The 15,463-nt window shown below is 38.6% G+C and overlaps 1 protein-coding gene across 1 annotated transcript in view; it reads left to right on the top strand.

The window, feature by feature from the left end:
* The window catches only part of LOC121037328 (uncharacterized), a 39,895-nt gene extending 29,208 nt beyond the window's left edge, over positions 1 to 10,687 (top strand). The window contains exon 4 of the mRNA XM_040486709.1: positions 10,313 to 10,687. Within this exon, the coding sequence (XP_040342643.1) occupies positions 10,313 to 10,555 (243 nt within the window). The 3' untranslated portion in view covers positions 10,556 to 10,687. The remainder of the gene's footprint in view (positions 1 to 10,312) is intronic.
* The last annotated feature ends 4,776 nt before the right edge of the window (positions 10,688 to 15,463 follow it).

The raw sequence follows: 15,463 nt of genomic DNA, 5'->3' as shown, positions 1-15,463 counted from the left end.
CACCAGAAGATGAGCAGAACGGAGTCTCCGGAGCCAAGCATTAGACAAGAGGCCCACGGAAGAGGGTAGGAAGGGCAGAGAGGCAGTGCGCACTGCATGGACTGGCGGGAGGGAGCCGGCCAAGCAGAGCCCCCCCAGTCTGGCTTGCAAAAGCGGAGGGGCTGGACTGTGTGAGTTCTGACAGCAAGCAGGACTTAACATCTGGCATGTTATAAGTCAACAGCTCTGCTCCCAGAGCGGGAAGGCTAGAGGACAACAGGAGGGAGAGGTGTTGAGCCCCAGAGGACAGAGCTCAGCTTGGCAGGGAACAAAGGCACTGGGAAGCGCTGTCTCCTTTGCCCATCCCCCTCGCCCATCCCCCAGCCAAAATCCCAAAGGAAACCAGTTCCCATCACCGAAATTGCTTGCACAGAGCAAACACCCAATGCTGTGCTTCTGCAAATCCATCCCTCTGACGGGTCTGCCTCCCTCCCAGTGCTGCAGGGCCCCTTCCGAAGTGGACCACCGAAGGCAAAGTGAGCTGAACCTGCCCCTCCCACCCCTGTGCACCTTGCGGGTCCACCCCGGCTAATATGCCAGATCCCATCCAAGCTGTACCACAAGACTGGCAGTGTGCAAGTAGCCCAGACAGAGGCCACTCCACTCCACAGTGAGTCCTGCCCCTGGGAGAGGGGAAGATAAGGTACACACCAGTCTGACTGTGGCCCTAGCGGTGGGCTGGGGGCAGACATCAGGTCTGACTGCGGCCCCGCCTACCAATGCAAGTTACTCCAGACAGCACAGAGAAAGAGCCCTGCAGTTCCCCACCACTCCAGGGACTATCCAAAATAACAAAATGGAAGAATTCTCCTCAAAAGAAACTCCAGGAAGTAGCAACAGCTAATGAACTGATCAAAAACGATTTAAGCAATATAGCAGAAAATGAATTTAAAATAATAGTCATAAAACTAATCACTGGGCTTGAAAAAAGTATAGAGGACAGTAGAGAATCTATTACTACAAAGATCAAGGGACAAAGAAACATTCAGGAGGAGCTAAAAAATGCTATAAATCAGCTGCAAAATAAAATGGAGGCAATCACAGCTCGGATTGAAGAGGCAGAGGAAAGAATAGTGAATTAGAAGATAAAATTATGGAAAAAAAAAAGAAGCTGAGGAAAAGAGAGATAAAAAAAATCCAGGAGTATGAGGGGAGACTTAGAGAACTAAGTGACATAATTAAACGAAATAATATATGCATAATTGGGATTCCAGAGGAGGAGGAGAGAGGGAAAGGTGTTGAAGGTGTACTTGAAGAAATCATAGCTGAGAACTTCCCTGAACTGGAGAAGGAAGAAGGCATTGAAATCCAAGAGGCACAGAGAACTCCCTTCAGATGTAACTTGAATTGATCTTCTGCACGACGTATCATAGTGAAACTGGCAAGATACAAGGATAAAGAGAGAATTCTGAAAGCAGCTAGGGTTAAACATGCTCTAACATGTAAAGGGAGACTGATCACGGATCTGTCTACTGAAACTTGGCAGGCCAGAAAGGAATGGCAGCAAATCTTCGGTGTGATGAACAGAAAAAAAAAAATGCAGCCGAGAATCCTTTATCCACCAAATCTGTCATTTTGAATAGAAGGAGAGATAAAGGTCTTCCCAAACAAACAAAAACTGAAGGAATTTGTCACCACTAAACCAGCCCTACAAGAGATCCTAAGGGGGATCCTGTGAGATAAAGTACCAGAGTCATCACTGCAAGCATGAAACCTACAGACATCACAATGACTCTAAACCCATATCTTTCAATAATAACACTGAATGAAATGGACTAAATGCTCCAACCAAAAGACATATGGTATCAGAATGGATAAAAAAAACAAGACCCATCTATTTGCTGTCTACAAGAGACTCATTTTAGACCTGAGGACACCTTCAGATTGAAAGTGAGGGGATGGAGAACTATCATGCTACGGGAAGTCAAAAGAAAGCTGGAGTAGCCATACTTATATCGGACAAACTAGACTTTAAATTAAAGGCTGTAACAAGAGATGAAGAAGGGAATTATATCATAATTACAGGGTCTATCCATCAGGAAGAGCTAACAATTATAAATGTCTATGCGCCGAATATGGGAGCCCCCAAATATATAAAACAATTAATCACAAACATAAGCAACCTTATTGATAAGCATGTGGTAATTGAAGGCCTTTATATAGGGGGACTTTAATAATCCACTTACAACATTGGATAGATTATCTAGACACAGGATCAATAAAGAAACAAGGGCCCTGAATGATACACTGGATCAGATGGACTTGACAGATATATTTAGAATTCTGCATCCTAAAGCAACAGAATATACTTTCTTCTCGATTGCACATGGAACATTCTCCAAGATAGATCACATACTGGGTCACAAAACAGCCCTTCATAAGTATACAAGAATTGAGATCATACCATGCATATTTTCAGGCCACAATGCTATGAAGCTTGAAATCAACCACAGGAAAAAGTCTGGAAAACCTCCAAAAGCATGGAGGTTAAAGAACACCCTACTAAAGAATGAATGGGCCAACCAGGCAATTAGAGAAGAAATTAAAAAATATATGGAAACAAATGAAAATGAAAATACAACAATCCAAACACTTTGGGATGCAGCAAAGGCAGTGCTGAGAGGAAAATACATTGCAATCCAGGCCTATCTCAAGAAACATGAAAAATCCCAAACACAAAATCTAATAGCACACCTAAAGGAAATAGAAGCAGAACAGCAAAGACACCCCAAACCCAGCAGAAGAAGAGAAATAATAAAGATCACAGCAGAAATAAACAATATAGAATCTAAAAAAACTGTAGAGCAGATCAATGAAACCAAGTGTTGGTTTTTTGAAAAAATAAACAAAATTGATAAACCTCTAGTCAGGCTTCTCAAAAAGAAAAGGGAGATGACCAAATAGATAAAATCATGAATGAAAATGGAATTATTACAACCAATCCCTCAGAAATACAAGCAATTATCAGGGAATACTATAAAAAATTAGATGCCAACAAACTGGACAACCTGGAAGAAATGGACAAATTCCTAAACACCCACACACTCCCAAAACTCAAACAGGAAGAAATAGAAAGCTTGAACAGACCCATAACAAGTGAAGAAATTGAATCGGTTATCAAAAATCTCCCAACAAATAAGAGTCCAGGACCAGATGGCTTCCCAGGGGAATTCTACCAGACATTTAAAACAGAGATAATACCCATCCTTCTCAAGCTATTCCAAAAAATAGAAAGGGAAGGAAAACTTTCAGACTCATTCTATGAAGCCAGCACTACTTTGATTCCTAAACCAGGCAAAGACCCAGTAAAAAAAGAGAACTACAGGCCAATATCCCTGATGAATATGGATGCAAAAATTCTCAATAAGATACTAGCAAATCGAATTCAACAGCATATAAAAAGAATTATTCACCATGATCAAGTGGGATTCATTCCTGGGATGCAGGGCTGGTTCAACATTCGCAAATCAATCAATGTGATGCATCACATTGATAAAAGAAAAGATAAGAACCATATGATCCTGTCAATCAATGCAGAAAAAGCATTTGACAAAATTCAGCATCCTTTCTTAATAAAAACCCTTGAGAAAGTCGGGATAGAAGGAACACACTTAAACATCATAAAAGCCATTTATGAAAAGCCCACAGCTAACATCATCCTCAATGGGGAAAAACTGAGAGCTTTTTCCCTGAGATCAGGAACATGACAGGGATGTCCACTCTCACCACTGTTGTTTAACATAGTGTTGGAAGTTCTAGCATCAGCAATCAGACAACAAAAGGAAACCAAAGGCATCAAAATTGGCAAAGATGAAGTCAAGCTTTCACTTTTTGCAGATGACATGATATTATACATGGAAAACACTGTAGACTCCACGAAAAGTCTGCTAGAACTGACACATGAATTCAGCAAAGTCACAGAGTACAAAATCAATGTACAGAAATCAGTTGCATTCTTATACACTAATAATGAAGCAACAGAAAGACAAATAAAGAAACTGATCCCATTCACAATTGCACCAAGAAGCATAAAATACCTAGGAATAAACCAAAGATGTAAAAGATCTGTATGCTGAAAACTATAGAAAGCTTATGAAGGAAATTGAAGAAGATATAAAGAAATGGAAAAACATTCCGTGCTCATGGATTGGAAGAATATTGTTAAAATGTCAACACTACCCAAAGCTATCTACACATTCAATGCAATCCCAATCAAAATTACACCAGCATTCTTCTCGAAGCTAGAACACGCAATCCTAAAATTCGTATGGAACCACAAAAGGCCCCGAATAGCCAAAGTAATTTTGAAGAAGAAGACCAAAGCAGGAGGCATCACAATCCCAGACTTTAGCCTCTACTACAAAGCTGTAACCATCAAGACAGCATGGTATTGGCAGAGAAACAGACATGTAGAACAATGGAATAGAATAGAAACCCCAGAACTAGACCCACAAAACTATGGCCAACTAATTTTTGACAAAGCAGGAAAGAATATCCAATGGAAAAAAAGACAGTCTCTTTAACAAATGGTGCTGGGAGAACTGGACAGCAACATGCAGAAGAATGAAACTAGACCACTTTCTTACACCATTCACAAAAACAAACTCAAAATGGATAAAGGACCTGAATGTGAGACAGGAAACCATCAAAACCCTAGAGGAGAAAGCAGGGAAAAACTTCTCTGACCTCAGCTGCAGCAATTTCTTACTTGACACATCCCGAAAGGCAAGGGAATTAAAAGCAAAAATGAACTATTGGGACCTCACGAAGATAAAAAGCTTCTGCACAGCAAAGGAAACAATCAACAAAACTAAAAGGCAACCAATGGAATGGGAAAAGATATTTGCAAATGACATATCGGACAAAGGGCTAGTATCCAAAATGTATAAAGAGCTCACCAAACTCCACACCCGAAAAACAAATAATCCAGTGAAGAAATGGGTAGAAAACATGAATAGACACTTCTCTAAAGAAGACATCCAGATGGCCAACAGGCACATGAAAAGATGTTCAACATCACTCCTCATCAGGGAAATACAAATCAAAACCACACTCAGATATCACCTCATGCCAGTCAGAGTGGCTAAAATGAACAAATCAAGAGACTGTAGATGCCGGAGAGGATGTGGAGAAACGGGAACCCTCTTGCACTGTTGGTGGGAATGCAAACTGGTGCAGCCAGTCTGGAAAACAGTGTGGAGGTTCCTCAAAAAATTAAAAATAGACTTACCCTATGACCCAGCAGTAGCACTGCTAGGAATTTACCCAAGGGATACAGGAGTACTGATGCATAGGGGCACTTGTACCCCAATGTTTATAGCAGCACTTTCAACAATAGGTAAATTATGGAAAGAGCCTAAATGTCCATCAACTGACAAATGGATAAGGAAGTTGTGGTTTATATATACAATGGAAAACCACTTGGCAATGAGAAAGAATGAAATATGGCCTTTTGTAGCAACATGGATGGAACTGGAGAGTGTTATGCTAAGTGAAATAAGTCATACAGAGAACGACAGATTCCATATGTTTTCACTCCTATGTGGATCCTGAGAAACTTAACAGAAGACCATGGGGGAGGGGAAGGAAAAAAATGGTTAGAGAGGGAGGAGGCCAAAACATAAGAGACTCCTAAAAACTGAGAACAAACTGAGGGTTTATGGGGGGTGGGAGGGAGGGGTGGGTGGGTGATGGGTATGGAGGAGGGCACCTGTTGGGATGAGCACTGGGTGTTGTATGGAAACAAATTTGACAATAAATTTCATAATAAAAAAATAAAAAGATAACCTGCCAACAGTTTGTTAATTTTCTTTTTCAGTTGTTAGCTACTCTAAATTCTGCCAAGTCCTCATTTGTTAATGTCTTTTCAGTGTTCCAACATATTTTTTTATTGACTTCATGAAATCTGCATCTTTTCCAAAATTTACAATTATGCTTTGTTGTTGGCTTTCACTATGTTTCTGGATGTTTGACATAATTAACAAGAAACTGAGGAACAGAAACTTTGGCTCTTGTATAGGGATGCTGGCATTAAATAGAAATGATTTTATTTGTGTGCAATTCATTCTATAAGTAGTCAAGTAATTAGTGAATATTTTGTACTATAGTGACTTTTACTTTCTCTTAATATTTGGACTCAATAAATGAACACTGATATAAGGGCCCCCTAACTCATCTAATTATATCATTAAGAAATCTAAATGTAGGGGGTGCCTGAGTGGCTCAGTTGGTTAAGCATTCCATTCGTAGTTTCAGTTCAAGTCATAATCTCATGGTTCATGGGTTTGAGCACCACATTGGTCCCTGCACTGACAGCATGGGGCCTGCTTGGGATTTGGTCTCTCTTTCCCTCTCTCTCTGTCCCTCCTCCCCTTGCCATCTCTCTCAAAAAAATAAATAAACTTAAAAAAAATGTAGGAATATATCTAAGACACTTAGCACAGTGCCTGGCATATATTAATCAAACCATACATATTAGTGATTGTTACTAATATGATTATTTTACAATCATCTTCTACTGAAGATAGTTGATCATAAATGGTAAGTCTTTGGGATACCCACTTAACAGAATAAACTTAGCCATCTAGAAATTACCAAACTGTTAGGTTAACAGATCACTTCTGTGATCAGAACCACCCATTCCATTTATTTAACTCACCAGAGTTTACCTCCACAAACCAACTGACAAAACAAATAAACAACACAGTTTTTTAGAGACTCAGAAGCCCAATCCATTCATGCTGGTTTTTCTCTTCAAAGGGGGGACACAGAAAGTATAGATAGAGAGTTTAGGTTTCTAAGTTAGAAGCTGAAAAGGAGAAAGACTTTTGGCTGAATTTGTGGCAGAGTGAGAAATCAAGACTGTATGTCAGGTGCAATTTCCTTTAAACACTTTGCCTCCTTCCTTCCCTCCCTTTCCTTCTTCCTTTGGTCTGCAGTTCTCTTTTCGCTAAGATTGAAATCAAAAGCAGAAGTGGGATCCAATCACTGTGATTTTTATTTGAGACAGTGGAGAAAATAAACAAAAACTGGGATAAATGGAATGATAAATAACCTTGGCTAAGAGCACGCAGTGCCTAGTTCCCAAGATACGCAGTCAGAATGACCTTAGCAAATAACTTTAGCCTTATGTAGGATGATTGCCATTTCTTCAGTCTGACTCCCCAAACCCCAACCTTTCTCTCCTCGCTTCCATTCCTAAATTTATGTTTTAAATGTGGGTTATGAGATCAGTAAGCACTTTAACTGTCCGTATCAGTGCTTCTTAAAATTAAAATGCATAAGGATCTCCTGGAGACTTTGCTAAAATGCAGGTTCTGACTCTGTAGGTCTGGGGAAGGGCCCAAGTCTGTTTCTAATAGCTCCTGGGTGATACTGCTGCCAGTCCAGGGCCAAGAACTGCACTTTGAGGAAGAAGAATCTAGTGTATTCCCAGGAATGTTTGGTGAGATGAAATGAAAGCCCTCACTGATGATTAAAGAGATTAAATGTGGAGTTTTCTCTTTATCAATCTTGCTTTGCCATATATCAGGAAATTAAAGTGGTCTTTCTAACACTATTTGAGTTTGCAAAGGCAGGCTATTTACTCTATTTCTGGCCTTTCAAGGACATTTCAAAATGATGATGTTCTACTTCTTCTTGGGTGTCAACATTAAGCTGTCTCATCTAATTTTGTCTTGACAAAATTGTAAAGTAGATAGTCTCTGGTTTTCCGAGTTACCTCATGATCTGTTGCCGTTTTCTCCTCAGCAAAGCTTCTAAATCTATTCTAATCAGAGTCTAAATAACTAATAATGATAGCATAAGACTGATGGGAAGGCAGTATTAAGTTTCTACTACATGATACAAGCTGTTGGATGTGCTGAGACACAATGATGAACAAAATACATATGGTATCTAACTGCCTCCACCCTTTAAGCCCATGACATGGATGTGATTCTAATTGTGCAGCTGCGAACATACAGTGAGTTAAATACCTGGAACAGTGACAGCAGGTAATGGCAGAACCGAAATGGAAGCCCAGTCCTTTTTGACTCCACAGCCCTGGCTAAAGCTACTGAGCTATTCTGAATAGGAAGGTGCCTACTCCCTCAGCACTATAAATGACCAGGGGTTGTGTACTCTCGAGTGTCCAAAAAAAGTCACTCTATTTCTTTTTCTTATCCTTTCAGAAGAAAGCTTTTGACTTCATAGTGACAGCTGCCAATCTGTTTTATAAATAAGGATCCCACCTTCAAATCCAACTATTCCAAATGTATATCGTATTCTGAGACTGCTTTACAACTAAATAGATTTTCTCATTTTAGTGCCATTTCCTATCTTTCTATCTCTTGTGCTAGATAATTGACAATAATTGATATTTTTTTAAAAAAGACAAAGGAAATTCCTACCATACACAGAAATCAATTTGAAGTGATATTGAGATCTAAGTGTGAATGAAAGATGTAACAATAAAATTTATATATAACCCAGGAGAATGTCCCCATGAACTTGGAGTAGGGAAAGTCTTTTTTTTTTTTTTAAATATTTTAATGATTATTTGTTTTTGGGAGAGAGAAAGAGAGAGACAGAGCATGAGTGGGAAAAGGGGCAAAGAGCGAGGGAGACACAGAATCTGAAGCAGCCTCCAGGCTCTGAGCTGTCAGCACGGAGCACAACACAGGGCTTGAACTCAGGAACCGTGAGCTGAAGTCAGGCACTTAACCAACTGAGCCATCCAAGCACTCCCTGGGAAAGTCTTTTAAAGCAGGATACAGAAAACATTAATCATAAGGGAACTTACTGATAAATAATATTGTATTAACACTTTCATTGTTAAAAGTATATTAAGGAAGTAGAAAGGCAAGCCACAAAAGAGGACTCAGAATAAAAATATACACAAAAACATTCCAATAAATCATAAGAAACAGATGGAAAGCATATAAGAAAATGTTGCAGAAGACTTACAAGAGCACTTCTGAAAAAAAGTGCCAGTCACGTATGAAAATGTTCTCAACCTCATTTGAAATACAATTAAATTGCAATTTAAATAAATTAAAACCACAATAAGATACCTCCACACCCTCTAGAAGATCTAAAATTAAAAAAAAAAAGTCAATACCAAACAAAAAAAGCGTAGAGCAACTGGAACTCTTATACACTATTAATGGGAATGTAAATTAACACGGCAACTTTAGACAACCTTTTGGCAACAAATATTAAAACTGAGCCAATGCACAGGCAATGATTAAGCAATTCTACTTCTAGGTATATATGTAACAGATATATGAGCAACAGAAAGTCATGTTTATGGATATGCATTTTCCCAGTGGTCAAAACTGGGAACAATCCAAATATCTATAAACATAAAATGGATAGACAAATTGTGTTTTATTCATTCAATGACATACTATTTAGCAATGAACATGAATAAACAATTGACGCTTGCAACAATATGGGTGAAATCTTATAAACATAATGTCCAACAAAGACACAAGGACACATTGTATGATTCTGTTTACATGAAGATCAAAAACAGGCAAAACTGATACATAGTATTAGAAGGGGGACTTTTGAGGGGAGGGAGAAGCAAGTGGCCAGGGCAGGAAGATGAACTTCCAGAGTTCTGGATGTACTATTTCTTGACCTGGGTGGTGGTTACCTATGTGTGTTCCATTCATGAAAAAGCACTGAGATGTGTATTTATGTATATGTAGGCCAATGCATACATGTTGTATGCATTATGTGATTCAACAATACTTTCCTACATGTATGTTATTTTTTTGATAAGAAGTAAAGTGTATGAAGGAGTAAAATTATTTAGTCCCTGTGTTTTTAATGTCATCTCTTACTCGTTTTTCTCCCTCTATAGCAAAGAAGACAAGTTTTTCTTAATTTGATTCCTTTGCCTTGCATGACTGAAATCTCCATTTTAAACAAGTTTTTATGACTCTTGTACATTTAATACTGCTTTTTTTTTTGTCTACAGGTTTTGCATTTTCTACATCAAATCCATTCCGTATTATTATTATTATTATTATTTAGTTCTGACCCAAACCTCTGATTTTTGTCACTTTTCCATTTGTCTTTTACATTTCAGCATGGTTCTGGTAATAATTCCATTTGACCTTAAGACAAATGCATTATCAAACATTAAACAAAGAGCAGCTGCCATGGGCCTGATGTGTGACCTCATTCCACCTAACATTTAAGGAAACAACAGTCCGAGAATGATGGGATACTTTCTTCCTGAGGATGTGAGGCTTATGACTAAATAGATGTTTTTTTAAAAAAGAGTACAGAAGATGAGAGTATAAAGGCACTTTATCCTGCTAGAAGTGGAAAATCGCCCTGTCACCGTACTGTGCAGGGGACTGCATCATGCACTGTGCACCACCACCACCACTGCCGCCCAAGGCAGCACATGGCAGGAATGGTTTGGAAAAGACTTGGGTTCCAAGGTCATCAGGTCGGGATTCAAACTCTAGATCTTACTAACAGTGTATTCTTGAGCACGTATTCAGCCTCTCCGACTTGACTTCTCTATAAAAATGGGAGTATAAAAAGTCTACATCACAAAACTGTTGAAAGGATTTCAATTGCATGGATGTATAAATGTCTCTGCCATAATATTTAACACCTCTAGGTGTTCAAAAGATGAATTACTTTCTCTTTTATATCCTTTTCCTTTCTTTTTTTTAAAAAAAAATTTTTTTTTTCAACGTTTATTTATTTTTGGGACAGAGAGAGACAGAGCATGAACAGGGGAGGGGCAGAGAGAGAGGAAGACACAGAATCGGAAACAGGCTCCAGGCTCTGAGCCATCAGCCCAGAGCCTGACGCGGGGCTCGAACTCACGGACCGCGAGATCGTGACCTGGCTGAAGTCGGACGCTCAACCGACTGCGCCACCCAGGCGCCCCAATCCTTTTCCTTTCTTATGCAAAAATATATTGTTGGAATAGTTTGCGATTGTTGCAATTGCTGTTGTTTATTAAGTTTTTAAGTTTTAATTCCAGTATAGTTACATACAGTGTTATATTAGTTTCAGGTGTACAATATAGTGACTCAGCAATTCTATACATTACTCAGTCCTCATCATGATAAGTAAGTGTGGTCTTTAATCCTTATCATCTATCTCACTCACTCCTCCCCCCACCTGTCCTTGGGGATCTGTTCTCTATAGTTAAGAGTCTGTTTCTTTATTTGTCTTTCTCTCTTTTTTCTTTTGTTCATTTTTTTCTTAAATTCCACATGAGTGAAATCATATGGTATTTGTCTTTTTCTGATTTACTTCTCTTAGCATAATACTCTCTAGCTACATGTTGTTGCAAATGGCAAGATTTCATTCTTTTTTATGGCTGAGTAATATTCCATTATATACATTTATATATATATATATATATATATATATATGCCACATCTTTATCCATTCATCAGTTGATAGACACTTGGGCTTGGGCTGCTTCCATAATTTAGCTATTATTGATAATGCTGCTATAAACATTGGGTTGCATGTATCCCTTTGAATTAGTATTTTTGTATCCTTTGGATAAATACCTAGTAGTGAAATTACTACAACATAGGGTAGTTCTATTTTTAAGTTTTTGAGGAATCTCCACTGCTGTTTTCCAGAGTGGCTGCACCAGTTTGCATTCCCTCCAACAGTGTATGAGGGCTCCTTTTTTTCTACATCCTTACCAACACTTGTTTCTTTTGTTGTTGATTTTAGCCATTCTGACACGTATGAGGTGACATTTCATTGTGGTTTTGGTTTGCATTTCATTTCCCTGATAATGAGTGATGTTGAGCATCTTTTCATGTGTCTGTTGGCCATGTGGATGTCTTCTTTGGAGAAATTTGTGTTCACGTATTCTGCCTATTTTTTAACTAGATTGTTTTGTTTTTGGGTGGGGTGTACAATTATATTTGAGTTTTTTATTCACACCAATCCAGCTTTGGACATGACAGGCTGTGGGATTTTTATTTCATGAATACGTACTGGATCCATATATCTTTTCTTACAGCCTTTTTTTTGAATTTTCCCTTTTGAATTTTCCAGATGAATCTGTACCTAGATGGTATAATAAAGTAATAATGATGTTGGTAAAATTCCTTTAATGGAAAGAAAATATTTGATCTACTATCTTTTTAAAATATTTTTTTCCTTTTAAGTTTATTTATTTAAGAGAGAGAGAGAGAGAGAGAGAGAGAGAGAGAGAGAGAGAGAGAGAACATGCACACACACATGAGTTGGGGAGGGGCACAGAAAGAAGGAGAGAGAGAGAGAATCCCAAGCAGGCTCTGTGCTTGTCAGTGTAGAACCTGATGCAGGGCTCAATCTCATGACTGTGAAATCATGAACTGAGCTGATATCAAGAGTCAGATGCTTAACTGATGTTAAACCAATTGAGTCACCCAGGAGCCCCAATCTACTATCTATCTTAAAGGAGAAGAGAGAAATAGTATAAATGAGAAGTTTATTTTTAATCTCAATTTTAAATTCTCACAAGTTTGCACAATCTCTGTTGAAGACCTGGATATAATTTTAGTGTTTGGTTTTGTTTTTAATTTTTTTAATGTTTATTTATTTTTGAGAGACAGAGAGAGATAGAGAGGGAGTGGGGGCAGAGAGAGAGGGAGACATAGAATCTGAAGTAGGCTCTAGGCTCTGAGCTGTCAGCACAGAGCCTGACATGGGGCTTGAACTCACCAACCATGAGATCATGACCTGAGCCAAGTCGGACGCTTAACCGACTGAGCCACTCAGGTGCCCCATTTTTAGTGTTTGTTTTTAAAGCAATGCACATTTGGCCAGTTTTGATTATAACTGGTTGAATTTGGATTTTAAAAAATGTGTTACCTAGGAAAGTTGTAAATGCAGTAGCTGGAAGCAACTCTAGTATTGAGCAATCTCTCATTTTACATATGAAAATGTAGGGAGGCAAAACAGTTTGCCTAAGGTGACCATTTAAAGTTAGGAGTCAATGAATCTTCTCTGAGTTCTAAGTGGTAGAAAGTGGACACACATACTGAAAAAAAAAAAAAAACAAAATGAGGAGAGTCAGTGTATTAATAGCTGGTAAAGCTGGATTTGAAAATCCAACTGGGAGGGGCCCCTGGGTGGCTTAGTCAGTTAAGTGTCTGACTTAGGCTCAGGTCATGATCTCATGGTTTGTGGGTTCCAGTCCCTCATTGGGATCTCTTGCTGTCTGCTTGGAGCAGGGAGCCTCCTTTGGGTTCTGTGTCTCCCTGTCTTTCTGCCCCTGCCCCGCTTGTGCTCTCTCTCTCTCTCTCTCTCTCTCTCAAAAATGAATAAACATTAAAAAAAAAACACTTAAAAAAACAGAAAATCCAACTGGAAATGAGGTTAAAATGGCAGTGTTCTGAAACTGTGCCTCAAAATTGAGACCTTGGAGCCCTCTGCAAAGCTGACTCCATGTACACCTGCCAGCCCCAGGTCTGCCTGGCAAGCTCAGACACCACTGAGTGCAGTTTAAGGGAGAAAGCTGAGCCCTGGTGACTTCTGTGCATGACTTTTCTCAGACACACCCTTCAGTTCCCTCAAAGCAGCATCCCCTGTAGATCAGCAGCTGCTTTTAAAATGCCGGAAAATATTTATTTTAAAGAAATTTGCTCTGTAACTTTATGCGGAGTATTAATTTGTTTAGCCTGCTTTTTTGAACTACTTGTGTCATGTTGGGGAAGATGTCAGCTTACAACCTGTCCAAATTATTGTAATTCCAGATTATTATTATTCCTTTTTTTGTTATCACTTTCCATAATGTTTGGTAGATTTCCCCTTAGCATCAAGCAACTTAGTATAACATCTCACAAATGAAAATCCTTAGAAGACTATACAGAATGATGTCCTTTTTGCTTATTCAAATTCATGTGGGGTTAGTTGTCCAAATTCTTGAGGAGCAATTTTACGGTTTCAAACTGTAAAAAAGCTCCATAAAATTACAAAGCTCAAAGAGATAGAAAAAAATAAGCCACACAGGGGCTAAGGACTATATGCCATATGGCAGTCAAGATAAAAATTAGGTGAAAGAGTGAGTTTCTGTACACAAACAGCAGTTTATTCCCTAAAGTTAAGAACTTGGTAGTGAAATATAAGTAGGAACTATAACTACTACTTTATGAAGTCACTTCATTAGCAAATCAGTTTGACGTTAGTGCAAGAATAAGCATGGGCAGGTTTTGAGGGTGTATAATATTAATTTAATTCGTTAGATCCACTTGCCACAAAGGATCTGAGGCATCTGAACCATTATTGGGAAAAGGACAACCTTTTTTTTTTTTTTTTTTTCAGGAACTTGGCTTTTTTTTTTCAGGAACCTAACATGACTGTACCCGGCAGTGTTGATGTGAATGAGATATACAATGAGGCATCCAGTGAGCAATTCACATATGTGGTTTTTATAATTTGCTAAATCCTTTGTCCATCTGGGAAACTCCAGGAACTAAAATAATTGAAAAGGTTGAAAGGGAGGGTTGAAAGCACTGCATCATATATGTGTCTGCATGTGAAATCAGTACCTCTCAAGAAAAATACATGTTCGTTTAATTCATTATTTGGTAATACTTTACTAAGCTTCTTTCATTTAATCTTTTTCTTGCTCCTTTTTTCGTGTTCTCTCTCCTCCAAATAAAGTCTCGTTTTTGAGGACACAGTAAATTAACTTTTAATCTCTGTGATCTTCTATCAAAACCTAAAGTTGTTAAAGATATTTTGCATTGTTTTGGCCACAAAGCATAGGTTACAAAGGACATTCTTTTTTATGCAGTGAAAATGGAGTAGGTGGCAGCTATACTTTTAACTGCAAGGGTGGCATTTTTACAATGGCATTTCTTCCCATCTCTGTTAATGGAAAGTGTAACCGGTATCTGCCTTATTCATTCTGGACTTATATTTCTGCATTCTCTTGAATATAGGTAAATAACTCCCCACGGCTACAAATGTTGTCTTTTGTTGAAAGACGAGTGACAAGCTTAGGGTCTGTATGTGACTTGGTTTTTTGAAATCATGATTATTCTCATGACTGTTTTATCACTATGACACTGTGCTCGTTTTAATCCTTCCTTTATTCCAAAGTTTTTGAAGAGACTGCTCAGAATACAGACTATCTCTTCAAAATTTTTGCTGCAGGGCACCTGGGTGGCTCAGTCAGTTAAGCATCCAACTTCTGATTTCAGCTGTGGTCGTGATCTCAGGGTTCCTGGTTTGAGCACTGCATTGGGCTCTGTGCTAACAGCATGGAGCCTGCTTGGGATTCTCCGTCTATATCTGCCCTTTTTCAACTCATGTTTTCTCTATCAAAGCCAGATCCATTAAATAAAAAGGTCTTTCTTGCTCTTTCGTTTATAAAGTGAAGTTGATGGTTCATCCATTTCAGTAGTTCTTAACCCGGTTTGCAAGAAGAGAATCACCTATGGGTCTTTTA

This window comes from Herpailurus yagouaroundi, unplaced genomic scaffold (assembly GCF_014898765.1).
Source record: "Herpailurus yagouaroundi ecotype Mexico unplaced genomic scaffold, PumYag 28, whole genome shotgun sequence".
Classification (NCBI taxonomy): Eukaryota; Metazoa; Chordata; class Mammalia; order Carnivora; family Felidae; genus Herpailurus; species Herpailurus yagouaroundi.
The sequence above is the reverse complement of the archived record's forward strand: the minus strand, read 5'-3'. Positions and strand labels throughout refer to the sequence as shown.